Source organism: Saprolegnia diclina, assembly GCF_000281045.1.
Source record: "Saprolegnia diclina VS20 unplaced genomic scaffold supercont1.147, whole genome shotgun sequence".
Lineage (NCBI taxonomy): Eukaryota > Oomycota > Saprolegniomycetes > Saprolegniales > Saprolegniaceae > Saprolegnia > Saprolegnia diclina.
In genome coordinates, this window is record NW_008246214.1 from 39,754 (window position 1) to 63,543 (window position 23,790).

Genomic DNA, 23,790 nt, shown 5'->3' on the forward strand with positions numbered 1-23,790 from the left:
TGACGAAGTTCGCGTCCAAGACTCCAAGACTGCATGCATCAGGAAGAAGTGACACGCGCAGTTGAAAATTCGAGTGTCAAATCTTGGCTGCCGAGAGCGGATGAAGAACGTGGCGTCACGACCGAGCAGAGTTGGGTTTTTGCCTGCCGCCGCTTGACTCGTCCAACAAATACTGACTCGTTACTTTATATCATCATGGTCTACTACGTCATGTCTGTGTCGTCCATTTCATCGTCCGTCGACTGTCTCGCCAGTCGGCCTCGGTAGCTATTGCCGTATTTTCCTTCGCTGTGGGTCATGCACATGCCGTTGCGCTGCGCCCACTTAAGGCACCCGCTTGGATGACCGCAGCGACGACCACCGCCTATCGATATAGATTCAGCGTGCGTGTTCCTAGAGCCACTGCAATGTACCATGGGACCGGCAGTAGCCGTCGCCTTGGCTCGACTTGGTACAGCCTTCGATGCGGCAACGGACGCCGCCACCGTGGGCTTTGCACATCCCGCGAGATTGGGCAGCCTTTGTACAGCCTTCGACTGTACAGCGTTTCCCGCCGCCGTGCGCGATACAAAGGCTACTGCTCTGACTCGCTCGCGTGCACCTAGCAAATGCGTGAGCCCCTTGTCGCATTAGCACGAGCAAACATACCCTTCGACAGAGCATCGGCGGCCACCACCGTGCGCCTTGCAAAGACCCTTGGAGCGAGAGAGGTTACTGCAGCCTTCGACCGAGCAGTTCTTCCGACGGTACTGCTTGGCGCCGCTGCCGTGCTCGTGCTTGACGGCGCCGCCACTGGATGAGTCCGAGTCGTAGCTCTTGCCGCCACCCGACGAGTACCCGCCGTTGGCCGTCGCGAGCTCGATAAAGTCGCCGTACGCGTGGTTGGTGGTTGGTTCGGACTTGATAAAGACATCATGGCGCGAATTCGCCCGCGGCAGCGACGAAGACGACGACGACATGGACGAAACCGATGACGCGGCGGAGTACTTGCGGGCGCTCTCCTTGGTGCGCATGCCGTGGCTCACCAAGTCTCTGCACAACGTGTTGATCTCGTCTGCGACCCGGTAGTCGTTGCCACTCATCTGTTGCGACGGTGGCTGCGGTTGCTGGTAGTTGATGCCACCGCTCGTCTTGCGCAAGTAGTCAAACGGGGACGGCAAGAGCGCTTCCTGCAGCTGCTGGAGATCCTCCATTTTTTCGACAGGCGTCGGGCGGTCTTTCGCAAAGTCGTACGGCGATGGGTACTTGATATCGGGCGTCGGTGTTGGGAACCGCGCCTCGGGCGTCGGCGTGCACAGAAGCTCGTCAACGCGGTCTGGCGCCGACACCACGTACGGATGCATGGGAGGAAGCAGCGGCGGCGGTGCGCCATCATAGTACCGCGGTTGTTGCTGCTGCTGTTGCTGCTGCTCGTAGGCGCGCTGGTCGTAGGTCGTGGTGCGCGAGTCGTAGCCGTAGTAGCTCGACGGCGGAGGCGGGTACGCGTTCCTGCTCGGCGGCGGCTCGGGCTGCTTCTTCTTCCCGAGCACGGAGAGGAACGAGAGCGACTTGGACACCTTGTCCTTGAAGCTCAGATCGCTGCTCATCGGGTCCGCAGCAGTCAGTAAGCCGCGGCTTCGTTTTTGTCGAAATAGAGCAATCGCAAATAGCCAATCAGACGCGGTCGAAACCAACGAATAGCCAGGCGCACGAACTTCGAAGTCGAAGTCAACGTGGCAACTACGTTCTTTTTGGGAGCCGGCGCGAAGGCGATTTTTATTCGGCAAGCGATATATTTAGTGCGGTGCCGAGGACCAGATCGAACTAGCTCCAAATTCCGAGTCGAACCACCCGACAGTCCGGTGTCGAGTCTCTACGGCTTTTGATGCCAGATTTCGTCGTTCTGGAAGTTCTGGAGCAAGGATATCAAGACTGGTGTCTCTCGCCGTAGAAGTGGCCTCGCTCAGATCGCAGAAGGGGCTCGCCATTGTGTTGACGTTCCTTGCATTGGACTAGAGTAGTAGTACCATCAGCAACCATCGCTATTGGGGCAGCGTGCTCGGTCACCACGAGGATGGTGATGCGTCGCTTCTCGTCTATGCTGCCACCACATCTGGCTGCACCACAATTTTGGACGTTGCCCAAAACGCAAGCAGTTCCAAAAACCACCGACCGCAATCACACCGAGTGCTGCGCCTTGGTCGACTCGTTGATGTTACATGTAAGATCGACGGACATTGTGTTCAGGCTCTGCCCTACCCCTAAGCGGCCAACAGATTGCGTGACGCTTCCCTCGGCCAGTTTCCATGTCGAGATACCAGTGTATGAATGTTTTTCTGTACACACAAGCTTTGACGAGCTACTCGTTAGCGTCGTCCGTGACGTGGTTGAGGAGCGGTCCCATCTCCCAAATCATGATCGCTCCTTCGCTACCGACGGTCACAATGTGCTGGCGCTCGGGGCTGATCTTGACGGCGTTGATCGCTTCCGAGTGCCCTTTTCCGACCGCAATCGGCTCGCCGTTGTCATAGTGCCACACTTTGAGAGTGCTATCGCGACCACCCGTCACAAAGATGTTGCCACTCCTACCACCAACTTGGCATCAGCAAGCCTCGTTCGAACGAGATTACCGTTCAATGTCGAGGGCGAGCATCTCGCCGTCGGCCGCCTCTTCGAGGATGCGGATGGCTTCGCCGTCGTACGAGTCGTAGTACGTGATGCGGCGGTCCGAGCCGCATGTAAGCAGCTGGGACTCGTCCGGGTGGTACAAGATGCGCCGGAAGACGGTCGAGGCAAACATGGCTTGCACGCGCGTGTAGTTTTCGAGGTTCCACGAGATGCACGAGCTATCGCGTCCATGAGAAGATGCACGATCCAGTCCTTCTACCCATCCGAGGACGCGCTGACGCAGGACGAGTTGTCGCGCACAATTTGGATGCTGTTGACGGGGCCGCGGTGCTCCTACTCGCGATATGGCGTACTTTCAAACGATCTCGAGCACCTTCATGGACGCCTCCATCGTTTGACGCGACGGTGTGATGCGCCAGACACGCACTCGGCCATCCTTGCCACCCGTGATGAGTCGCCACTCGCGCTCTTGCTCCGTGTCGTGACACACCGCGATGGCGGTCACACTTTCGTTGTGCGCGTCTTGAATAACAAACTTGAGTTTGCCCGACTCGGGGTAGAAGGCGCGGACCTTGCCGTCGTCCCAGCCGCTCACGATGACCGACCCGTCCGACGTCAGATCGATGCAGTTGCACACGAGGTTGGGTACTTGGATGCGCAGGATCTCCTGGGCGCGGCGCGCGTTCCAGATGCGGATGTCGGTCTTGGAGCACGTCACAAAGAGGTTTGAGTTCATCTCGTGGCTCTTGAGCGACGACTTGGGAAACACAATGTCGTTGATGCCGCCATAGTGGCACGTCGCGCGCAGGTCGACGCGGATACCGAGGCCGTCGGTGTTTGTGACAGCGACCGTGTACATGTTGCTTTGGTTTGTACCAGCGTACAGCACCCCATGAGGTCCTTCCGAGAGGCTCGTGATGCCGCCAAGTAGCTTCTCAATCACGGTCGTAACGATGGGAGTCGACTTGATTGGTTCGCTGATACCACCCGTGGGCAAAATGGCGAGGCTGCCGTCGCCGGCGCCGAGGAGCAAGTACCGATGTCCGTGGTCTTCGTATACGACGACGGTGTTGATACCTTGGCTAAACCTCTCCTTCGTCGTGCGGTTGTACCGGGGCTTTTGAGCGCCAACCGGAGGAAACGCGCAGTTGGGCTTGGTCAGGTCGCAGTCCAAGATCACCTCAAGGAGGTCACCAGTCTTCGTGCCGCAGTACGCGATCTTGTCGTCCGACGAGAGTGCGATCGTCGAGATGATGCGCTTGAGATTCCCGAGATTCGCGCGCAGTGGGTGGAATTTGCGGTACTTGTGGTCGATGCGCCAGACATTGATCGAGTAGTTGCCGCCGGTCACGAGGAGGTCGTTGTTGGCACCTTGGCGAAATGCGGTCACGACCAGCGTCGAGTCGTCGCCCGCAGGCGTCCCGCACACCGGCTCGCCTGTCTTCATGCTCCAGCACACGAGAGCGTTGTCGTCTTGGCCGCCCACAGTGTACAAACTTGTGTCCTGGGACGAGAAAGCCATGTCCTGTACCTTGCCCATGTGCAAAACGAGGCGGTAGATGACCTTGTCACTTTGGTTCGCCTTCTCGGCCATGGCCGCGATCGCACCGCGGAGGTCCCAGACCAGCACGGGCGCCTTGTTCCCGCGGCTCTTGCTCTGCTGGCCGGACGCGAGCTTGGCGCCGTCGTTCGAGATGGCTAGACACGTGATAATGTCGGTGTGCCCATGCAAAAAGCCCTGCGCGCTCGAGCGCAGATCCTTGATCACGACCGTGAGCCCGAGCGAGTAGATGAGGTACTGCCCGTCCTTGGTGTAGATGACCGTGTTGTTGTACGAGCCTACGCTGGGTCATGAGCTCCGTGCGACTGCTGCTGCTGCGTACCATTGTAGCCGATGACCTTGAAGAGCTTGAGCTCCGCGACCTCCGCCATCTCCGATCCGTCGCTCCGAAAACGACCTTTGGCCCGTTTTGAAGTCGGTTATTTCCCGCACGCGTGATTTCCTACCCGATCGGTTTCTTCCGCATAACTGTCGTTTAGTAATATTCGCGACCGGAAGATGTCGGCTATGTGTTGCACAATGGGGTTATGCACTGGACGATTTTCCTTTTGATTTGACAGCGATGGCGGCAGCACGACCGACGACGGCCTCAGCCCTGCGGGTAGGACGACCATGCTCCGCTTCTGGCTCAAGCGCTGGCGCTAGTACATCAATCAGGCCCAAGCGCAGCGAATCGATGAGGAGCTGATGTCGACATACGCCTTTTCGATCGACCAGCTCATGGAGCTTGCGGGCCTCAGCGTCGCTGCGGTTGTCGAGCACGAGTTCCAGCAGGCACGCGAGACGCCGGTGCTCGTCGTCGCCGGTCCTGGCAACAACGGGTACCAGTCCATAGCGTGGGAATGTCAGGCATATCCTCATGCCGGTAAGTAGCGGAGACGCCTTGGTAGCGGCTCGCCACCTCAAGGTACACTTGCGCCCATGGCCCTGGTGTGCTATTACTGTCCCCGTAGCACTTTGGTTTTGCGCCAGAGATCTTATACCCAAAAACGCCCAAGAACCCACTCTATAAGGTCCGATATTGGACCGCGCTGTCGGTATCCATGCCTCGCGCGCAATAGCGCCTGGTCCAACAGTGCCAAGACCTCGATATTCCATTTCTGCAAGATCTCTCCAAGTATGCACCGAAGGCCGCCTCGTATTTGACAAAAATCTTATTGCTAGGGAAACCATCGACGCGCGTTACGGGTGCGTCCTCGATGGCATCTTTGGCTTTAGCTTTCAGGTCTGTTTACTGCCTTGTTCGCTGCGTCTAACGCCAAGCGAAAGGGCGAGATACGCGCACCATTCGATGACGTGATCAAAACCCTCCGATCGACGACAAAACCCATCGTATCGATCGACATTCCGTCGGGCTGGGACGTCGAGAAAGGTACAAATTATTTGTGAACGCTCGACTGCTTACATAGCGCAGGAAACGTTTCGGGCTGCGGCTTGACACCTTCTGTGCTCATCTCCCTCACAGCCCCCAAGCTCTGCGCACAGCTTCTCTCGCCATCTACCACGACCCACTACGTTGGCGGTCGCTTTGTGCCACGGTATATGGTTACTTTGGTGCCAAGGACTAAGCCTTCTCTCCAGAGTTCTTGCCGAAAAGTATCTGCTTGCGATGCCGAAGTATGTTGGTGCTCAACAGTTCGCCCGCTGGGAGCCATAATTCGCCATTCTCGAACTGACGAGCACGCAGCTTTAAGCGATCTATCGGGTTAAGCAAATGTTGCAGATTGTTTAGCGGCGTGCAAACCAGATCCCAACAGCTTTTTCTTTTCTCCGCACTCTTAGTTCATTCATTCCCTGTAGATTGATTAAAGCATGCATTGATTGTGTAGAGACTTGACTAGGCGTTGAGCGGGTCTTTCTTGAGGTCGTAAGCGATTTGCGGCGCATAGTTCCAAAAGAGTGCGTTGGCATTCTTGTAAAACTGGTTGCCCAAGTAGTTGGTGCCGGTGATGCACCACACTGGATATATGTGACGCCAATCCTCCACGTAATTGGATAGTACGTACTTGGGTGCTCGAGCGCAAAGCCGAATTGGAGGTTCACCTCAACGTACCCCGTCATGATATGGAACGGGTTGTACAAGTACAGGGGGACACGGAAGAGACCGCGCTTGGCTGTAGTGCTGCGAACGAGCTTGTTCTCGACGTTGTGGATCGAGTTGGTCAAGTTGACGATCGACATGACTTGGATGCCGACGACAACGTCATCCTTCTTTTCCGGCAACGGGTAGTTGGCCGAGAAGTAGTCGTTGCGAATCTCTTCGCGCGTCGATCTGTCGACCACCGACCATGTGACGCTCTTTACGATCGACGACACAATGGTCGCATCTAAAGCGGACAAGTTGTCTCCAGCGGCATATTTCAAACGTACCTGTCATGGGCATGGCCTCAGTCCACTGGTTCGTGAACGTTTCTTTGAGCGGGAAGAGGAAGGGGTTGACGACAAAGACGTACTTGAGAAGCGGTACGACGAGGCACACGCACGGAAAGACCAGCGCAAGCTTCCAAACACCTTGGCGGTGCACTTCACCGAGCACGACAACGACAATGTCGTTCCAAGACCAATGGCCGAGGCGCCGGTGGTCCTTGAGCACCGTCATGTTGCGGCAAAAGTGGCGAATGTTGCACGTGATAAAGCCGTAGAGAATGCTACCCGGTAGCGCGATCACGACCAAGCTCATAGTGAGATAGAGGGCAGTAAGCAGCAACAGCGGCAGCGTCAAGAGGAAGAGCACGAGCGACGTGAGCTGGAAGCCGCAGTGGCGCGAAATTCGCATCGTCGGCGCTGGTAGACACGCGAGGTAGAGACGGAGGAGGGTGAACACTGGCAGCAAGTACACGAAAAAGACCAAGTACAGCGGAACACCCAGCGGCGCAATGAGAATGCAGAGCAGGATGCCAAAGGCATCGGCGAGCGAAAAGCTGGGCACAACGAGGTCGCCGTTCGAGCGTTCGTTGGTGGCGTTGGCTTCCAAGATGCCATTGCCGTACAACGGCGCATTGTTCCAAGGCCCGCCGGCATGAAGCGTCTTGGACGATGGTGATGGCACTTCTCCAGCGACCTGCAGTGCTGTTGTCGTCATCGAATATTTTGCAACTGACGTCGGTGCTGAAGAATCGAACCAACAACAGGCATTATTTTTAGATGCGACCGGCTTCTCCGACCTACCGGATCTGTCCAACGTCCAGCATTGACGAGGAGGGTGTTGGCTTGCGCCGTTGCGTCGATCCAAATTTTAGCCGCGGGCGTCCATCCCAGAGCTGGACGACCTCGTGGGCCCCAGAAGTGACGAGCAAACCACCCGTCGGGGACTGCGCCAAATTGAGCACGCGCACCGCGTCGCCAACGTACTTGGCCGTGGGGGACATGGACGCCGCACTGTACGCGACGACATCGCTGCCTTGCGACGCCAAGAGCTCGTCGTGGGCGTGGTGCTGCGGCAGCGACCAGAGAAGCCCCGTAACCTGTGCGCCAGCATCGGTCGACCGCAAGAGCGTGCACGCGTCAACCGAGACTCGCCACTGCTTGATCGTACGATCACTGCGTCCGCCGCCCGTCGCTAGCATAGCACTCGGTCCAAGCGGCCGCCAAGCGAGCGCCTTGACTGCTGCACAATGATCGCGGATCGTATGTAGCGGAAATTGGCGCCGGCTGTTGAAGTCCTTCTTCCAGACACACACGAGATGGTCGCTGGCGCCGGAAGCCAAATACGTGCCATCGCTCGACCACTGAAGCCCACACACCTCGCCAAAATGGCCCCCGAGCGTCGCCAACGGCCGGCAGCGGTCCATGCGCGTATCGTGGTGGATAATCTTCGAGTCCATCGACCCCGACGTGAGGATGGATTCGTCAGTGGCGAGCGACCCAACACGGAAGTTGTGGCTGCGATACCGGACTTTGATGCGCTCAGCGGCCACGTCCCAGATCTCGGTATGGCCTCGAGACGTGCCAATCGCGAGGTCGCCGGGCGGAAGGTGCAAGAGAGAGGTTGCGGCGACGATGTCGCCTCGAAGCGTCGTGAGCTCCGAGATCGAGTTGGTGCGTGTGTTGTAGAGGTACACGGCGGGCCCGAGCGCGACTGCAAACGTGTCTGAGCTGACCCACGTCAACGCATTGGTGTAGTAGTCGTCGAGCAGGTTGGGTGCGTCGAGGCTCTTCTTTGGGTGGTAGATGACAGGCGACGACGGCAAGGACGCGGATGGATCGCCCAATGCGCGCGGGAGCCGCCAGGGGCTCAAGCCCTTGTTGCGCTTCCGGAACTCGATGATGGGGACCGTGGCGACCGAGTACTCGTCGAGGACGGCCTTCCCCAGCGCTGCATGGAACGGCGTCGTATGGCCCGAGAGGTCATCTTCGAGGTTCAAGGCCGAGATCTCCATGTTGGTCGCTCCTCGGTCCGGGATGAAGCGGTCGTAGACCTTGCGCTTCCGCGTCGTCGCCCGTCCTCCCGTCGGTCGCATCACGCGCCAAAGTCTCCACCGACGGTTTTATTTTCCTGTTTTTTGAAACCGTCGATTGAGAACGACGGTTTATTTGACTTCCAAAAAGAGCGAAAATGCGTTGATTTACGTTGGGCAACCAAGCAAGCGGTGCGTTTAAATATCCAGTGGTCGTCGTCTTAGACCGACGGCGCGGTCGTGACGAGGCGGAACATGGTGTACCGGTTCTGGAAGCTCGACGTGTGGGGATCCACGGGCGCGATTAGTTGGTCTTCGAACATCGACTGGCCAACAAGGATCGCGTCGATCGTCGACGTCGCAATCTTCATCTCGCGCAGCGCCATGACGAGCTCCGCGCCCATGAAGCAGCCGACGTGGCCTTTGTGGAAGAGCAGCTTGTTCTTCTTCTCCAGCACGTGGTGCAAGACGCGCGTCAAGATCGCCAAGCTCTCTTCCGAGATGAGCGCGTGCATCTCGTCGGACGCGTCCGAGAACGCATAAGTCTCCATGGGCGCATCGACGTCCGGGGCGTTGGTGAGCGCGTCGTTCTCGAGCGACAAGGCCGCGTTGTCGTCGTGGAACTCGAGCGCTTTCGAGAAGCGGTAGAACGCATCCGACTTGTTGAGAATCGTGGCCGCGGGGCCATGCACGTCTTCAATGTACCCGAGCTTGAGGAGCACGTTGCCCAGCAAGATGCTTTCGTTCTCGTCGATCGCAAAGCCGTAAAACATGAGCGCGCCGACTGCGTCCGAGCCAAGGAAGCAGTCCTTGATGGGCTTGAGCTTCTGGAAGCGGCGCTTGACCTCGATGATCTTGCGGAGGAAGCGGCCGATCGCCTTGTAAAACTCCTGCGGAAGTCCGTTGTGGAACGCTACCTTAATGTCCTGCATGCGCATCGCGCGCGCCTCCTTGAACGGCGAGAGCGCGTCGAGGTCCAGCGAAGTCGGCAGCTTGTTGTACGGAAACGGGAGTGACGCCTTCGCCTTGACGATTCCACCGCGATCGGAGGAGACGGCGTCGCTGCCATCGTCCGAGTCGAAATCCGACTTGCCACTTCCGCGACTCATGACGAGCGATGGCGACGACGAGAAGCTGCTGCCGTTTGAGGTCGTGCTCGACGTCGAGCTCGTGCGCGAGAGAGGTGGCCGCGGAAGCCCATGCTGCTCAAAGGACGAGGTGCGGGACATAGTAGGGCGGCTGCGCGTCTTGGGCAGCGACGACCGCGACGACGACGACGGGCGCGGCGGCGGGTAGTGCGGGTTCTCTTCAAACGACTCGCGGATCGCCGAGATCTTGGCGACAGCGTTGTTGATGGTGCTCATGAGCGAGTCCATATCCATGGCCGACATCGTGTTGCGGCGGGCTGCGGCGCTGGCGTCGAAGGAGACACGGCGCGTCAAATTCGGTTCAGACTTACCGTGGGGTCGCTCGGCCATGTAAACAGGAGGACGGGGATCGGTCTGTTGCCTGCGTGGCAGAGTCGACGACCGAAAGTATACAAACCCCAAGCTTCGTCACGTTGCACTTTTAAAAAGTCTTCGCCCGTGTTACACACCGGATCTGCGACACTGACTCGCCGGTCGCGTGACACGTCTTTCCCCGCCCAGACGCCGCAAACACAGCTTGGGCGGCAGGAGCTGGCGTGCTACTCGTTTCTCGCTGGTCTTGTCCGTAGCGCGGTAGCCAGGTCCACCGCATCAGACTTGATATAGATGCGTGCAGCGTGGTCGGGTGAGGGTGATCGCAGCAGGCCATGTGATAAAGGCCAGAAAGATACACTGCCCGAACTGCCATGATACTGCCCGGGTGTCACGAGACGCGCCAGGTCGTGCGCGGTGTCACTGGCATCCCTCTCTCTGTCGCTACTTGCACCTGCGATGCGCATGGCCGCATGCAAGCTTTGATCGCATGTCCATGCAACGAACGAGGCCCAAGAGGACCTTATCCGCAGCGACCTCCTACAACCGTGGGTGGCGGGAGCATTGTTTGACTGGCTCGGACAGCGCGCAGCTGCGGGCAGGAAGATCGCAACTTTCATGGACGCAGCGGTCCAGTGACCGAAATAAATCATAAAACGGACCAATCAGCGACACCACGACGCTGTCGAAGGTCCGTGGTTCAAAATATAAAAACCAAGAGCCACGGTGCATACAACGTTCAAGGTGTATCATCAATTTCAGAATAAAAAGACGCCGGCGACCGCGATCCGGCCAACTGGATACGGAATGGACGCGACAGCGACGCAAGCGGCGCGGCTGGCGACGGCCGCAAGGGACCGCTGGCTCAACAAGGACGAGATCGCGTTCCTCCTGCTCCATGCTAAGGCCTGCCAGGCTGCGATTCCCGTCTACCTGAGCCCGCAGCAGCAGCCGCCAAGTACGACGGATGCGACCGATACCCGCCATCGCTGACGATTGCTCTAGGCGGATCCCTTTTCTACTGCGCTGCCGCTATGGACTACAAGAAGGATGGTTGGACGTGGCAGAAGAAGAAAGGGAGCGAAACCATGGTCCGCGAAGACCGCGCCAAGCTCGTCGTGAACCGCGAGCTCGTCGTCCTCGGTGCGTACGCGCACTCGGCCGACGCCACGTCGTTCCATCGACGCAGCTACGTGCTGCGCGTTGGCGACCCGCGCTACATGCTTGTGCACTACCTCGACGACGCCAAGAGCAAGCCACGCAGTCCCAAGCCCGCGCCCACACCGCCCCTCGACGACGATTGCAGCACGACCTTTATGGACGACGTCGACCTTCTCGGAGACATGGACCTGTCAAACGACCCACATGCGATGCAAGATGTGTACGACAACCTTGCATCGTACGCACCATCGTCGCCCAAGGTCGCTTGCTCTCGCGTCTTGATGTCGCATGCACTCATGTAACGGTGGACTAGATGCTGCCGCTCCCTGCGCTCTCCGTCGTGCCCGAGACCAAGGCACCGCTCCAGATCACCGACTACTCGCCCAACTGGGACTTTACCTCGGGCGGCGCCAAGCTCCTCATTTGCACCTCTGAGACGCTGCCGCAATCGACGCCCTTTTTCGTGCAATTTGGAGCCATCGCGACGGTTCTTGCCGAAAGCATTGCGTCCACGGTGCTTCGCTGCACAGGTAACAACGATGCACATAAGTATTGAGCTCAAGAGGTCGTAGCACCCATGACCCTCGAGGGTGGCCGCGTTCCGCTGAGAATCGTCACGTACCGCAACGGCGCGGTCGTGCCCATGTCGAGTCCGCGCGAGTTCGAGTACCGCGGCAGCACGTTCGCGCAGGTGCTCCAGGACACGGACATGCTGAGCGACGACACGACTGAGACCAAGTCGACGTTCAGTGAGCCGCACAGCATGAAGCGTGCGCGGTCTCCAGTTGACGACGCGGACGTGATGAGTGCATACTCAGACACACGATCCGTGAGCAGTCCTCCGGCCGTCTTTACGCACCAGCCATTTGCCCTTGACCAATACGACCGTACGTCCCTCCGCCGCTGCTACCTCGCTCGTAGTCTCATGCATTTTGCTAGCGCACGAGCGACAGTACAAGATCCGCGTCGTCGAACGCCTCTCGGAGTTTCGGCGCGTGATATCGTCCAAGCCGACGCTGCAGCCGACAGGTACGAGTTTGCAGCACCGTCTTCCTGCCTCATGCGTGTATGTGTGGGCAATTAGCTCACGTTGTCGAGGTACACCGAGCGCGTTTGATGGTCCACGTCTGAGCAACCGTGTTGGGTGTAGGAATCCTCGCCAGTGCTCCTCGACGACTCGGCAGTGGCAGCGCTCAGCGATAAAGAGCTCGGGTCGCTCTCCGACACGCTCATCGAAGACGTCGTCAAGCAGCTCGTGGCCGTCGCCGGCACATCTGCCGACCTTCTCGAGGAGGTACTCGAGTCTTTACCTCGGTTGTCGTTGCACCATGTTGTTTCTAGCTCAATTCGCTCGACGATGCTGGTCTGAGTCTGCTTCACTATGTGAGCTTCTACAACTGCGCGCCGCTGGTCCCGCTCTTGCTCGCCCACGGTGCGCTCGTGGACCAGCGCAGCGCGCAAGGTCAGACCCCGCTGCATCTCGCGGCCGGTTGCGGCCACCTCGGCGTCGTCAAGGTGCTTCTCGCGCACAACGCGGACGTGACGATGTTTGACTTTGACTGCCTCACGCCCGCGGACCGGTAGTGGACATGTGGAGTGTGCGGTATCCCAACACTGTGCTTAGGGCAGAGAACTGTGGCCACGACGAAGTGGCTGCGTACCTCCACAGCATCCTCGAGCCGTCGCCGCCCAAAGCGACCGCAAACCTCTCGTTTTCGGAGCTCAAGTCGTTTGGGCTGTTTCACGATCAAGACTCGAGCGACCAGCACAACCGCAAGCTGCTCCTCGGCGCCTTCTCGACCATGAGTCTCCACGGTACTCCAGCGTTATGGGTCGAATGGTGCGTCACGTCCGTCTGTTGTAGACAAGTGCGCGCTCTCGCTGGGCACCAAGCGCCGTAGCAACAGCCTCGGTGACTACGACGAGCACGACTCGGACCACGACAAAATAGAGGTCAGCAGCGTCATGGACGACTCGGACGTGACCAAGCTCGAGGCGGCCATGCAGCTCATGGGCCCGGACGGTTGGACGCAGCTCGTAGGCGTCGCTCACCGTGGCGTAGAGCTAGCGCTGCTCGAGGAAGAGGCGCGTGTGATCCAGTCCAACGTGCGGGCGTGGCTCTTGCGGCGCAGCTACAAGCACATGCGCGAGACGACGCAAAAGCTCCAAGAAGGTTTGTTCGTCATGTCTCGAATTTGGTCGAATGTATTGCCTAGTCGCCAAAGAGGGTCTCGCCAAGCAAAAGATGGAGCGGGCGGCCGTGACCGTGCAAGCAGCGACGCGGAGCATGCTCGTGCGCAAGAGCTACCTCCAGCAGCGCAACACGGCGATCAAAGTCCAGGCGGGTACGTCGCGGCCCTCGAATCCGCGGACACAACGTGAATTGTAGCGGCGCGGGGCATCCTCTGCCGCAAGAACTTTGCCAACATGAAGAAGAGCGCGCTCGCATCGCTCGTGATTCAAAAGAACGTGCGTGAGTGGCTCGCCAAGCCCGAGCCCAAGAGCGGCGGATGAGCGACGTCTGCCCGTGTCCTGTACCATATCGTAGTGTCGTCTATCTATTAGTAGTATGTTATAAATCGCAAGCCAGCAATCGCCATGGGCTCGATTCGATTTAGTCGTCGCGGAAGCGCTTGAAGCCCGGGATCGGCGGCGTCCACGTCGGGAAGCCACGGGTCATGGGCACGAGCGAAAAGTCCTCGACGAGCGCCTCTGCTCTCAACTCGGCCGTCGGGAGCGCGTTGATGGCCTCCCACTTCAAGCTGATCTTGAGCTGCAGGTCCTTCATGAGCGCGTTGTGGCGGATCGACGTCATCGAGTTGTACTTGCGGCCAATCTCAAAGTGCTCCTGCTTCTCGGCCTCAGTCCACTCCGGCCTGTACAGTGCAGGATGAGCATACACGTGACACATTGCATGGGCTGACGTACGGCGGGATGTCGCGGCCCTTGAGGGCACGGAGCATGACGTCGTACTTGCCCGAGTCGGTGCCCTTGTCGTTCTTCTTGGCCGTGGCCTTGAACTTGGCCGACTTGGCGCCACGCTTCTCCGTGGCGGCGCTGCCCTTCTTGGTCGCGAAGGACCGCGCTTGCATCACACACCGGCGCATCATGCTGCTCGTGCTGGTCTTCCCGAGTCTTTTCGCCACTGGCCAACCAACCTGTCCTGCGCAGCGTATCCGTATCCGAATTATCCGGATTCGGAACCTCGGCTACCTGAAATAGTGTCAAATTGACTCGACGATGAAATGCACAGTCACCGCGTCCGCTGCGATCGCTAGTTCACCAAAGGATACGAGAAAAAGAGCAAGGTCAAAGAACACTGTTCCTTCTTGCTGGTACCAGTACCTGGCAGACGTCATTGAGACTCTGAGAAGCAGGTTGCGCGTAACCGAAACGCATCGAGGTGGTTACATCATCGTCCTACAGACAAATTGTGCATGTTCGCAACGCATATCGCATTGAGTTTAAGCTTTGGATACATAGTGAGACTAGTGCGGTAGGGTCACGTGGTGTCGAAGTCGGTGGCTAATCACACTCTTTGTTCATGGACTCTCGGAGGGTTCCGACGCATGGCCATTGGTATTATATATAGCGAATATCGCGACCTCGATCGCTTGCAGCTGAATGCTCGGGTTGACAGCGCGTCTCTAAGGGTCGATTCACAGTAACTTTAATGGGATCTCATCACTCAAGTGCGCCTGCCGATCCAGAGTGTCGCCGATCAAGTATACACTATTCACGTCGTACACTATTGTAGTGAAACACGTTGATGATTGGCTCGCTTGAATTACACTGCAATGATGATGCTCCAACGACTCTCGGCGCGGTCGGCGCTGCTGCTGCAGCCTCGTAGCCTGCGCTTCCACACGTTGGGCCTTGATGAGAGCCTCGTTTCGGCCCTTGCCGCCCAAGGCATTGCGACGCCCAGCCAAGTCCAGCGCGAGGTAGACCACATAGGCTCCTTCACAAAATAGTGCATGGCAGCGTAGGCGGTGCCCATGGTGCTCGACCCGGCGCGTCCTGACGTCGTCATTGGCGCCGAAACCGGCAGTGGCAAGACGCTGACGTACGTGCTGCCGCTTCTGCAGCGGCTTCGGGCGTACCCGCACCCGATGACGGCGATTCGCAAGCCTATCGCAGTCATCATGGTACCCAACCAAGAACTCGTCAAGCAGATCGAGCGCGTCGTGCAGAGCTTGGACCCCGAGGTGCCGCTGGCGTGCTTGACAAAGACGCACGCGATTCCGCGCCGGACGCCCGTGCTTGTCGGCACGCCCAAGGCCATCTTGCAGGTTCGTCGCGGATGGTAGCAGCTATGGCAAACACGAAATTAGCACGCGTCGGCCAAGGACTTGGTGTCGGTAGAAATGATCGTCGTCGACGAAGCTGATATGCTTCTCGGCGGTGGCTTTGAGCGCGATACGAAGCAAGTGCTTGGCGTCATCCGCAACCAAGCGCTCGTGGACCCGGCCTCGAACGAGTACATCCCAGGATTCCACCGCGACAACGATAGCACCGAGCCCGTGGGGCTGGCATCGTACCCGCGCCAAACGATTTTTGCTGCGATATCCTTTTCCACGCCACTGGCATATACATCCTTGATGACGACTGGCCAGACCTTACTACAGACGACGATCTCTGTACGCCACCATCCCAACGTATGGCAAATTGGCTGTCAGCGAGTACCTCAAGCGCAAGTTCCCGGACGCCGTCTACGCCATCACTGACGTATGTTGATTCGATATTTCAAAGCCTTGATCTTCGACTCGTAGCAATTCCACCGGACGCTCTCGACACTGGACCAAACGTTTCTGCATCTGAAGTCGAGCGACCGCGCCGAGCGGGAGCAGCGTCTCTTGGAGGTGCGTCGCATGCGGCGCCGCCATCTCACGTCGACTAGATTCTGGCCAACGACAGCGAGTCCAGTGGCAGCGTCCTTATCTTTGTCGACTCGGTCGCGAGTGCAAAGGCTCTCGAAGAGTTCCTTGTCGCCAACGACATTCCCTGCCGCGCGCTGCACAAGGTACACACTCCTTTGCGAACATGCTTTTGAGAGCTTTTAGGAAGTGGCTCGGGACGAGCGCTCCGATGTCTTGGCCGCCATGGCGACGGGGCGTCAGGTCGTCGTGGCGACCGACATTGCTGCCCGCGGTCTCGACACGCGCGATGTACGTTTTCGAAAAGTTGTTATGAGTCGGATGCGACGGCCGTGTCTAGGTCGACCACGTGGTTCAGTTTGAGTTTGCGACCAACGTCGTGACGCATATCCACCGTATTGGCCGCACGGCGCGCGGCGGGACGACTGGCAAAGGTAGCGCGACCTTGGTATGGTGTTTAAGATGCTTTATCGACCTAGTCACCAATTTTATTGGCCGCGAAAACGAGCTTGTGTACAAGGAAATCGAAGCCGCCGGCGCGGATGGCACGCTCACCAAGGGCTTTAGCCGTCGCCGGAGTCTGCGAAAGAAGTTCAAGAAGGCGGCCAACGACCAAGGAATCTAAATCGCCAACGCTAGATAACCTATTTGAATGCAAAAGTCGCCTCTTCAAAAGCTAGCTGCATAGTTGTACGGGAATCACTCCGAGACGTCACCCTCACGAGAATGTATTATATATAACGTTATGCAAAGCTACTACTAGTGCTTGGCACCGACAACACGCTACTGCGTCGGCTTCTTGTCCGCGGGGAACGCCGACAGCGTCTTGTAGTCCCACGGCGCGCGCTTGGGCGGAAACTTGCCGCTGCGCATGTCGTTGAAGCACTCGCGGATCTGCGCTTGTGTGTTCATGACGATCGGGCCGTGCCACGCGATGGGCTCCTTGATCTTCTTGCCCGCAAAGAGCATCGCCGAGACGGCTTTCGAGCGCGCAGTGAGCTCGAACGTCCGCTTGGCCTCGTTGGTCGCGTCGAGGAGCGCGACTTGGTTGATGCGAATTGGCGCCGTGTTGAGAAGCGCGTCGCCCTCGTACACAAAGAGCATGCACGTGTCCATGCCAGCGGGGATGTCGTATGTGAGCGTGCTGCTCGGCGACAGCTCAAAGTCGACCATTTGCACAAACTGCTTGGTCTTGAACTGGCCCGTCCGGCCGTCCGCAAACGGACCAGCGAGCAGGCGCGCTTGGACACCGGGCGATAGCTCGACCTGCGGAATTGTCGCCGGGTCTTCTGTGCCGTACGACGGATCGTCCATCTTGTGTTTGGCCGGGACGTTGAGCCAGATCTGGAAGCCTTCTTCGATCTCGCCAGCATTGTTGGCGCCGCCTTCAGCGTGCTCGATGCCGCTGCCGCAGCTGATCCACTGCATGCCGGGCGCCGCAAACTCTTCGCGGTTGCCCATCGAGTCGCCATGGCGGCCGGTGCCGCGCTTGAGGTACGTCATGATGTCCATGCCGCGGTGCGGGTGCCACCCGATGGGAAAGTCGTCAGCGTGGGCGGCGCGGCCGTCGCTCTCGATGATGAGATGGTCGCACATGAGGAAGGGGTCGCTCTCCTCGGACGGAATCCCCAGCGGAAAGGCCTGCATAACCGAGCGCTCGTCACCAAAAGGCCGGGAAACCCCGGCGTCAACCACGCGGATCGTGCGCATCGCACTGGCCATCATCGGAGTGGCAAAAAGAAAAAGAGGAAAAAAAGGACCGGCAAGAGCCAGAAACATACACAGCAAAAACAACTGCAAACACAAACACACCATGACCCTCGCGTGACAGAAACAAGTGACAACACTGCACGACAAGAAGACCACGGAAGCAGCGGAACAAAAACCAACTCCTAAAGCAAAAGAAAAACCCAAAGATCTCATAGCACACGCAAGCAAGGACCTGAGGAAGCAACCTCGACGAGTCACGCGCCCCCTGGACCAAGCCGCACAAGCCAAGTTGCACAGCACCGAAATGCCATGACAAGCCGCAACGACAGGAGTAGCCGAAGAAAAGAAAACCGAAGGACGCCAACGACTAATGGCCGAGACACCCAACAAAAAAATAACAACAAAACCAAACCGAAGGACGAAGACGCGACAAAACACAGACAGAACCGCACAACTGCCAGAAGAACGAACGACATCCAACGACAAATCAAAAACGGAAATCTTGCTCGTGCGCAACCAAAAGAGCCGACCGCCCAACCGTCCGAGAACACATCCAAACAAAAAACCCAAAACCACTGAACAAAAAACAACAACACCAGAGCATCCGCCCGCAAAAAACTCCAGCACGCCAACTGCAAACCACTTCAAGCAAACCAGTCAACAAGCCGCAACTCGACCAACACCAGCACCCCCACCACAATGCGCACGATCCGCGTCGTTGACGCCAACATTGCCCACCCCTTTGGCGACGACCGCACAGTGATCCAAGCCTTCCCCAGAGCCATCCCGTCCGAAGAGAGCGACCCCTTCCTCATGTGCGACCATCTCATCATCGAGAGCGACGGCCGCGCCGCCCACGCTGACGACTTTCCCATCGGGTGGCACCCGCACCGCGGCATGGACATCATGACGTACCTCAAGCGCGGCACCGGCCGCCATGGCGACTCGATGGGCAACCGCGAAGAGTTTGCGGCGCCCGGCATGCAGTGGATCAGCTGCGGCAGCGGCATCGAGCACGCTGAAGGCGGCGCCAACAATGCTGGCGAGATCGAAGAAGGCTTCCAGATCTGGCTCAACGTCCCGGCCAAACACAAGATGGACGATCCGTCGTACGGCACAGAAGACCCGGCGACAATTCCGCAGGTCGAGCTATCGCCCGGTGTCCAAGCGCGCCTGCTCGCGGGTCCGTTTGCGGACGGCCGGACGGGCCAGTTCAAGACCAAGCAGTTTGTGCAAATGGTCGACTTTGAGCTGTCGCCGAGCAGCACGCTCACATACGACATCCCCGCTGGCATGGACACGTGCATGCTCTTTGTGTACGAGGGCGACGCGCTTCTCAACACGGCGCCAATTCGCATCAACCAAGTCGCGCTCCTCGACGCGACCAACGAGGCCAAGCGGACGTTCGAGCTCACTGCGCGCTCGAAAGCCGTCTCGGCGATGCTCTTTGCGGGCAAGAAGATCAAGGAGCCCATCGCGTGGCACGGCCCGATCGTCATGAACACACAAGCGCAGATCCGCGAGTGCTTCAACGACATGCGCAGCGGCAAGTTTCCGCCCAAGCGCGCGCCGTGGGACTACAAGACGCTGTCGGCGTTCCCCGCAGACAAGAAGCCGACGCAGTAGCGTGTCGTCGGTGACAAGCACGAGTAGTAGATTTGCATAACGTTATATATAATACATTCTCGTGAGGTTATGAGGATGCTGTGGGTAGAGAGAGTTCGTACGATACTACAGTCCAAGTAATCAATTGGAGCCTGGGTAAAATAACATTGACTGGCTTCTGCGGGGCTTTCCCAGAAGCGCCGTACGGTAGGCAAACATGTACTCGTTGGTGTGAAGACACTTACTGTGAGTCAAACTCGAAGCAGCAACGACACAGTCATTTTTGAGCGACTTTGTGTTTTTGGCTTGGAGTTGAACCCAAAGAGAAGAATGGGGGACTAACTAGTACTAGAACGTTCTTGATAACTTTTACACTCACTGCGCGATTACTTCTTGTGTTGCACGATGACTTCAACAAAGTACCGGTGCCAGCGCGTGTCACTCGTGAGCTCGGGATGGAACGCGGTGACGAGGATGTTGTCCTATCAAATAATGTGAGCTTCCACACGACAAGATGCTTTTACCGCACCTTGCGGGCCGCCACGATGACGTCGGTCGGGTCCGAGCCGTCGGCCGGCGACGCGTTTTTGATCTGCGACAGGATTTCGATTTCTTCGCCGACAGAGACGATGGCCGGTGCGCGGATGAAGACGGCGTTGTACGGCGTCGCCTCGTCGTAGCCGGGCGGGCCGCGGATGTGCTGCTCAAAGCTGCGGATTTGCGCACCGAAAAAGTTGCGCGAGACTTCGACGTCGAGGCCGCCGATGAGAGCTTGACCGCCCTAATGTTAATTCAAGAATGAGCTTTCTTCCTGATCTTGGGTCTGTTTCCGAACCTGCTTGGCATGGCGCGCCGACTGCGCAAGCAAGATCATACCGGCGCACGTGCCCCAGATCGGCTTCTTGTCGTGGACCCATTGCTTGAGCGGCTCAATCTACAAAAATGGTTTCAGCGGCTGGGCAGGGCATCGAAAGTCTAATGTACCATGCCCCAACGCTCGGCGACCTTGGCAATGGCCGTGGATTCGCCGCCGGGAAAGACGAGCGCATCAAGGCCTTCAAGCTCCGACGGGAGGCGGACTTGGACAGCGTCGGCGCCGACAGCCTTGAGCATGTCGACGTGCTCTTCGAAAGCGCCTTGCAGCGCGAGGACACCGATCTTGACCATCGCTGACGAGTGAAGTTGGAAAATGGGCAGCGTGGAGGATGCGCCCTCATTTGTGGGCCCGGCCCAGTGCAAACTCACGTTTCATTGGCTCGCTTCGGGCACATCGCGTTGCATCGCAACAAAGTAGCCAATCAGAGCCGACGTCGATTGCTGTGCGGCCCAGGTCATGACGCAATCCGTCGATCAGTGTTCGACGGACGTCGTCCCGGATGGTCCTGCTGCTGCTAGTGCCCTGCATTGAAGGTCACCATTGCTGGTCATTTTGACGAAAGGGCTACCTCTAGTAGACTATTGCAATCTTGCTCAAGGCCCAGTGTTCAAGAATCGTATCGGAGCTTTGTACGCTCATGAACGCAGCGACAGACAATACTTGCGCCGGTCCTGGCTTTGCGCTTCAAGTCGACAAGTGGCACCACCATGGTATTCTGTGCAGCTGCAACATCTGCTCACATCTCGGCCATTCTTGCCGACAGCTACGTTCCATGGCATTCCACCGAGTCATCCCGTTGGCGGCAGGGGCTCGGTGGCTATCGATGACAAGCTACCGTAGTCCCTCGTCCCAGCGCCGGCTTTGCGCGCAATAGCCAAAGCACACACAACAACAAGCTCGCGCGATTGGGTGGACCACCCAAAGAAGAGATTCGTTATAGCATCATAATGTCCATCCTCTCCACGCGTGAAGCATCGTTCGATTAAACCCGCCAACACGAGCTGTCGCCCAACGGCTGCACCCGTTTGAAACCACTACTGCCGGAGTGCGCTATGTAGCGCCATACAAAACCCATAGCAAAATGAGCGCTCTTAGTCCTCATTCGACGGTGTGAACGTTCGGCCAGCGCAGTTGCCGACGAGGAGCACCCATGATGACCGTCAATCAAATTCTACTTTGCGTGAGGGCATGATTTGCTCGCAGCTATGCTTTGCGGGAGGTGCGTAGGCTTTCTACTTATAAAGCGCCACCGTACTTGAAACCGTCGTCGAATAGCAGCGGCTTCGAACTGCCTAGACAGCATTCATGTCCTCAATTTCCTTGCATCGCCAACAATCCTCCCGCTCGTATCGGATCGCGTGGCTCTCCAACAGCGCCCGCACCAACAGCGTTGTACAGGCAAAGGAGGACAAAACGCGCCTCGTTCAAGGTATAGGCACATCTTCTCGCCAACCTCACGTCCTACATCTCAGTCTCCTTTTTGTTGTCGACAAGCTACATCGCGATTTATTACACCCCCTCTCACAGTCGTGTCTTCTTATTTTGACGGGGTGTGCCCCCAACTCGTGCTCACGGCCTGAATGGAGCGTGCTAGCTTCGCTTGCGGCGTGGGTCGCAACTGGAAACCAGCTCGTACACCTCCTCCAAGTGTCACCTTCGTCGACGCTGTACATGTACGTCATGACGTGCACAACCGGCTGCGAGAACGAAGCGTCAGCCTCCCTGCAGCTGCTCGTGGGCTACGACAACTACCCACAATGCACCCCGGTGCCTGGTGGCCGCCCACCGCCGGTATGGTGCTCGTCAAAGGCGCCACTGTCGAGAAAGTCTACCCTCAAGGCGCATATCTTTTGACTGTACTTGCGGACGCGTCCATAAACCAAACCACCATGTTCGTCGACGGCGATAGCTTTGCAGCCAGTGTCGTTAACAACATTGCGCGCGTCCTCATCGGCGTGGAAGGGTGCGCGCAGGCGTATCCGCATGGATCCAACGCGATACTCCACTCGACGCCACTTGGTGCACTGTGCAATTCAAGTGTCGTGCACGGCGCAGATTGTGCACGTGATCAGTGCCATGCAAGAGGTAGCGGGCTGGAACTATGGACTCTATTCCACGATTGCCGTCGTCATGGGTAAAGTGTGTCGGCACAGCGTCGCCAATGCGTTGGAGATCTAGGTGCTGCATTCGCTTTTGGTCACCGTAATGCACGTTGGATGCCCGGCGGACATTCTCATGACTCTCCAAGGTGTACGTGGCGTCCTGCAGCAAAAACCGATTCTCATACACAATTTAATATCGAGTTTGGAACGTCGTCGCGAACTACTCGGCGTTGGCGTGGCCACCGCGTACCGGTACAGTAGTATACATACGAGATATATCCATCGATTCATCTATGCATCTCTAGTAAATATTTCCATCTATCCTTCTATCCTTGGTACACCTCATGGATACACATTGCCTTTGACAGCGCAAGGTTTGATGGGACGAGGTGGACAGGGTCAGCGCACTGCTTCACCTGATGAACAGCACATCGAGTACTTCATGGCAACACTCGCCATGGGATGTTCTGTTGAACCAAAATGCGCACATGATCATCACAATAACGTTGTATCACGACAGAGTTGTATCACGACAGAGTTTAGAGCTTGCTGGTGCCGGCTTTGCCCGCCATGAACTGCTTGACCGCAGCCTCGACGAGATACCCGCTCTCAAAACGGGCGTCAATGTCCACGTATTCGCGCTCGATCGCAGCAAGGACTTTGGCCTTTTCAATGCCCTTGCCTTCCTTTACGAGCCGCTTGAACACAAGGAGGCTCTCGTCCGCGCATGGCTGATCGACCATGGCAGCCACCTCGTCAACGACCTTGTCCAAGAATCCGGTCACGGGAAAGAGCTCGGTCACGAGGCCTCCTGCATGCGCTCGCGCCGCCTCCACCCGCTTGGAGCGCAGAAGCATGTCGTTGGCCAGCATCGGGCCCTACGCCAGTTGCCCTCGTTAGTAAGACACGTTGGACTAAGCCGCGTACGAGAATCTTTGGGAACAAGTAGCTCGAGCCAAACTCGGGCACGATCCCGACACGCATGAACGGCGTCCAGAAAGTGGCTGTCTCGACGGCAAACACAACGTCGCAGTGCGTGAGGAGCGTGACGCCGATGCCAACGGCATGGCCGTTCACGGCGGCGACGAGGATTTTCGGACACTCGATGAGGCGGTTCATGAAGCGGCGTGTGGCGCTGCGCGATGGAACTTCTGTCGGCATCGACGTGAGGTCCATGCCGCTCGTAAAGTAGTCTCCGGCGCCTGTGAGGACGATCGCGAGCACGTGCGGGTGCGCCTCGTAGTAGCCGATGAGTGCATCGAGCTCGGCGTACACAGCCTCGTTGATGGCGTTCTTGACCTTGGGCCGGCGGAGCTCGATGACCGCGATCGACTCGTCGCTCGGCCGCGCGAACCACGTCGCCGTAAACTTGGTCGTGGGTGCCATGCCGCCAATTGCGATCTTCGGCTTGCGTATGCTGGCGACAGGACGGC

At 58.0% G+C, this 23,790-nt stretch overlaps 13 protein-coding genes across 13 annotated transcripts; 4 read left to right on the forward strand and 9 right to left on the reverse strand.

Annotated features, from left to right (window-relative positions):
- Nucleotides 1–158: 158 nt before the first annotated feature.
- On the reverse strand, nucleotides 159–1,637 carry SDRG_16693 (hypothetical protein). The gene is made up of 3 exons (XM_008622911.1): nucleotides 649–1,637; nucleotides 414–601; nucleotides 159–364 (listed from the first exon to the last, which is right to left on the reverse strand). The coding sequence occupies exons 1-3, from the start codon at nucleotides 1,584–1,586 to the stop codon at nucleotides 204–206; spliced, it is 1,287 nt and encodes a 428-aa protein (XP_008621133.1). The 5' UTR covers nucleotides 1,587–1,637; the 3' UTR covers nucleotides 159–203.
- A 590-nt stretch (nucleotides 1,638–2,227) lies between these two features.
- Nucleotides 2,228–4,569, reverse strand: SDRG_16694 (hypothetical protein). The gene is made up of 5 exons (XM_008622912.1): nucleotides 4,491–4,569; nucleotides 2,981–4,446; nucleotides 2,867–2,940; nucleotides 2,610–2,825; nucleotides 2,228–2,564 (listed from the first exon to the last, which is right to left on the reverse strand). The coding sequence occupies exons 1-5, from the start codon at nucleotides 4,537–4,539 to the stop codon at nucleotides 2,339–2,341; spliced, it is 2,031 nt and encodes a 676-aa protein (XP_008621134.1). The 5' UTR covers nucleotides 4,540–4,569; the 3' UTR covers nucleotides 2,228–2,338.
- Nucleotides 4,570–4,730: 161 nt separating this feature from the next.
- Nucleotides 4,731–5,832, forward strand: SDRG_16695 (YjeF; the record flags this gene model as incomplete). The annotated part of the gene is made up of 9 exons (XM_008622913.1): nucleotides 4,731–4,769; nucleotides 4,814–4,989; nucleotides 5,042–5,075; nucleotides 5,122–5,181; nucleotides 5,230–5,285; nucleotides 5,333–5,393; nucleotides 5,438–5,540; nucleotides 5,583–5,706; nucleotides 5,750–5,832. 9 exons carry the CDS (start codon nucleotides 4,731–4,733, stop codon nucleotides 5,823–5,825), a joined length of 729 nt encoding a protein of 242 aa, XP_008621135.1. The 3' UTR covers nucleotides 5,826–5,832.
- A 173-nt stretch (nucleotides 5,833–6,005) lies between these two features.
- Nucleotides 6,006–7,250, reverse strand: SDRG_16696 (hypothetical protein; the record flags this gene model as incomplete). The annotated part of the gene is made up of 3 exons (XM_008622914.1): nucleotides 6,006–6,127; nucleotides 6,175–6,495; nucleotides 6,539–7,250. The coding sequence occupies 3 exons, from the start codon at nucleotides 7,248–7,250 to the stop codon at nucleotides 6,006–6,008; spliced, it is 1,155 nt and encodes a 384-aa protein (XP_008621136.1).
- Nucleotides 7,251–7,332: 82 nt separating this feature from the next.
- On the reverse strand, nucleotides 7,333–8,547 carry SDRG_16697 (hypothetical protein; the record flags this gene model as incomplete). The annotated part of the gene is made up of 1 exon (XM_008622915.1): nucleotides 7,333–8,547. One exon carries the CDS (start codon nucleotides 8,545–8,547, stop codon nucleotides 7,333–7,335), a length of 1,215 nt encoding a protein of 404 aa, XP_008621137.1.
- Nucleotides 8,548–8,786: 239 nt separating this feature from the next.
- On the reverse strand, nucleotides 8,787–9,956 carry SDRG_16698 (hypothetical protein; the record flags this gene model as incomplete). The annotated part of the gene is made up of 1 exon (XM_008622916.1): nucleotides 8,787–9,956. The coding sequence occupies one exon, from the start codon at nucleotides 9,954–9,956 to the stop codon at nucleotides 8,787–8,789; it is 1,170 nt and encodes a 389-aa protein (XP_008621138.1).
- Nucleotides 9,957–10,732: 776 nt separating this feature from the next.
- SDRG_16699 (hypothetical protein) lies at nucleotides 10,733–13,794 on the forward strand. Its single transcript, XM_008622917.1, has 13 exons — nucleotides 10,733–10,983; nucleotides 11,031–11,446; nucleotides 11,500–11,716; nucleotides 11,759–12,073; nucleotides 12,126–12,215; nucleotides 12,271–12,284; nucleotides 12,337–12,480; nucleotides 12,528–12,766; nucleotides 12,811–13,001; nucleotides 13,051–13,209; nucleotides 13,249–13,359; nucleotides 13,403–13,531; nucleotides 13,576–13,794. Exons 1-13 carry the CDS (start codon nucleotides 10,833–10,835, stop codon nucleotides 13,698–13,700), a joined length of 2,301 nt encoding a protein of 766 aa, XP_008621139.1. The 5' UTR covers nucleotides 10,733–10,832; the 3' UTR covers nucleotides 13,701–13,794.
- Nucleotides 13,715–14,326, reverse strand: SDRG_16700 (hypothetical protein). Its single transcript, XM_008622918.1, has 2 exons — nucleotides 14,115–14,326; nucleotides 13,715–14,062 (listed from the first exon to the last, which is right to left on the reverse strand). Exons 1-2 carry the CDS (start codon nucleotides 14,294–14,296, stop codon nucleotides 13,801–13,803), a joined length of 444 nt encoding a protein of 147 aa, XP_008621140.1. The 5' UTR covers nucleotides 14,297–14,326; the 3' UTR covers nucleotides 13,715–13,800.
- A 659-nt stretch (nucleotides 14,327–14,985) lies between these two features.
- On the forward strand, nucleotides 14,986–16,739 carry SDRG_16701 (hypothetical protein; the record flags this gene model as incomplete). The annotated part of the gene is made up of 9 exons (XM_008622919.1): nucleotides 14,986–15,130; nucleotides 15,176–15,478; nucleotides 15,521–15,751; nucleotides 15,831–15,914; nucleotides 15,959–16,048; nucleotides 16,087–16,209; nucleotides 16,250–16,354; nucleotides 16,404–16,497; nucleotides 16,543–16,739. Coding segments are annotated over 9 exons (1,321 nt in total), but the record flags the coding sequence as incomplete, so codon positions are not given.
- A 36-nt stretch (nucleotides 16,740–16,775) lies between these two features.
- SDRG_16702 (hypothetical protein) lies at nucleotides 16,776–17,788 on the reverse strand (the record flags this gene model as incomplete). Its single annotated transcript, XM_008622920.1, has 1 exon — nucleotides 16,776–17,788. One exon carries the CDS (start codon nucleotides 17,786–17,788, stop codon nucleotides 16,847–16,849), a length of 942 nt encoding a protein of 313 aa, XP_008621142.1. The 3' UTR covers nucleotides 16,776–16,846.
- A 633-nt stretch (nucleotides 17,789–18,421) lies between these two features.
- Nucleotides 18,422–19,475, forward strand: SDRG_16703 (hypothetical protein). The gene has a single exon (XM_008622921.1). It carries the CDS (start codon nucleotides 18,473–18,475, stop codon nucleotides 19,397–19,399), a length of 927 nt encoding a protein of 308 aa, XP_008621143.1. The 5' UTR covers nucleotides 18,422–18,472; the 3' UTR covers nucleotides 19,400–19,475.
- Nucleotides 19,476–19,709: 234 nt separating this feature from the next.
- SDRG_16704 (hypothetical protein) lies at nucleotides 19,710–20,557 on the reverse strand. Its single transcript, XM_008622922.1, has 4 exons — nucleotides 20,363–20,557; nucleotides 20,214–20,312; nucleotides 19,908–20,159; nucleotides 19,710–19,860 (listed from the first exon to the last, which is right to left on the reverse strand). Exons 1-4 carry the CDS (start codon nucleotides 20,543–20,545, stop codon nucleotides 19,765–19,767), a joined length of 630 nt encoding a protein of 209 aa, XP_008621144.1. The 5' UTR covers nucleotides 20,546–20,557; the 3' UTR covers nucleotides 19,710–19,764.
- Nucleotides 20,558–22,846: 2,289 nt separating this feature from the next.
- SDRG_16705 (hypothetical protein) lies at nucleotides 22,847–23,783 on the reverse strand. Its single transcript, XM_008622923.1, has 2 exons — nucleotides 23,285–23,783; nucleotides 22,847–23,235 (listed from the first exon to the last, which is right to left on the reverse strand). Exons 1-2 carry the CDS (start codon nucleotides 23,741–23,743, stop codon nucleotides 22,897–22,899), a joined length of 798 nt encoding a protein of 265 aa, XP_008621145.1. The 5' UTR covers nucleotides 23,744–23,783; the 3' UTR covers nucleotides 22,847–22,896.
- Between the last annotated feature and the right edge of the window lie 7 nt (nucleotides 23,784–23,790).

Bases quoted from the DNA above. Each gene is read 5' to 3' on its own strand.
- SDRG_16694 (XM_008622912.1), bottom strand. From the start codon at position 4,539: ATGGCGGAGGTCGCGGAGCTCAAGCTCTTCAAGGTCATCGGCTACAAT. The intron at 4,447-4,490 runs GTACGCAGCAGC...GACCCAGCGTAG, and splicing joins CAAGGTCATCGGCTACAATG to GCTCGTACAACAACACGGTC. The intron at 2,826-2,866 runs GTAGAAGGACTG...TGGACGCGATAG, and splicing joins GTCAGCGCGTCCTCGGATGG to CTCGTGCATCTCGTGGAACC.
- SDRG_16699 (XM_008622917.1), top strand. From the start codon at position 10,833: ATGGACGCGACAGCGACGCAAGCGGCGCGGCTGGCGACGGCCGCAAGG. The intron at 13,002-13,050 runs GTACTCCAGCGT...CGTCTGTTGTAG, and splicing joins CTCGACCATGAGTCTCCACG to ACAAGTGCGCGCTCTCGCTG. The intron at 13,360-13,402 runs GTTTGTTCGTCA...TGTATTGCCTAG, and splicing joins GACGCAAAAGCTCCAAGAAG to TCGCCAAAGAGGGTCTCGCC.
- SDRG_16700 (XM_008622918.1), bottom strand. From the start codon at position 14,296: ATGATGCGCCGGTGTGTGATGCAAGCGCGGTCCTTCGCGACCAAGAAG. The intron at 14,063-14,114 runs GTACGTCAGCCC...TGCACTGTACAG, and splicing joins AAGGGCCGCGACATCCCGCC to GCCGGAGTGGACTGAGGCCG.
- SDRG_16705 (XM_008622923.1), bottom strand. From the start codon at position 23,743: ATGGCACCCACGACCAAGTTTACGGCGACGTGGTTCGCGCGGCCGAGC. The intron at 23,236-23,284 runs GTACGCGGCTTA...CAACTGGCGTAG, and splicing joins ACTTGTTCCCAAAGATTCTC to GGCCCGATGCTGGCCAACGA.
- SDRG_16693 (XM_008622911.1), bottom strand. From the start codon at position 1,586: ATGAGCAGCGATCTGAGCTTCAAGGACAAGGTGTCCAAGTCGCTCTCG. The intron at 602-648 runs GTATGTTTGCTC...CGCATTTGCTAG, and splicing joins CGCCGATGCTCTGTCGAAGG to GTGCACGCGAGCGAGTCAGA. The intron at 365-413 runs GTACATTGCAGT...CTATATCGATAG, and splicing joins CGGCTACTGCCGGTCCCATG to GCGGTGGTCGTCGCTGCGGT.
- SDRG_16704 (XM_008622922.1), bottom strand. From the start codon at position 20,545: ATGGTCAAGATCGGTGTCCTCGCGCTGCAAGGCGCTTTCGAAGAGCAC. The intron at 20,160-20,213 runs GTTCGGAAACAG...AATTAACATTAG, and splicing joins CGGCGCGCCATGCCAAGCAG to GGCGGTCAAGCTCTCATCGG. The intron at 19,861-19,907 runs GTGCGGTAAAAG...ATTATTTGATAG, and splicing joins TCATCGTGGCGGCCCGCAAG to GACAACATCCTCGTCACCGC.
- SDRG_16703 (XM_008622921.1), top strand. From the start codon at position 18,473: ATGCGCACGATCCGCGTCGTTGACGCCAACATTGCCCACCCCTTTGGC.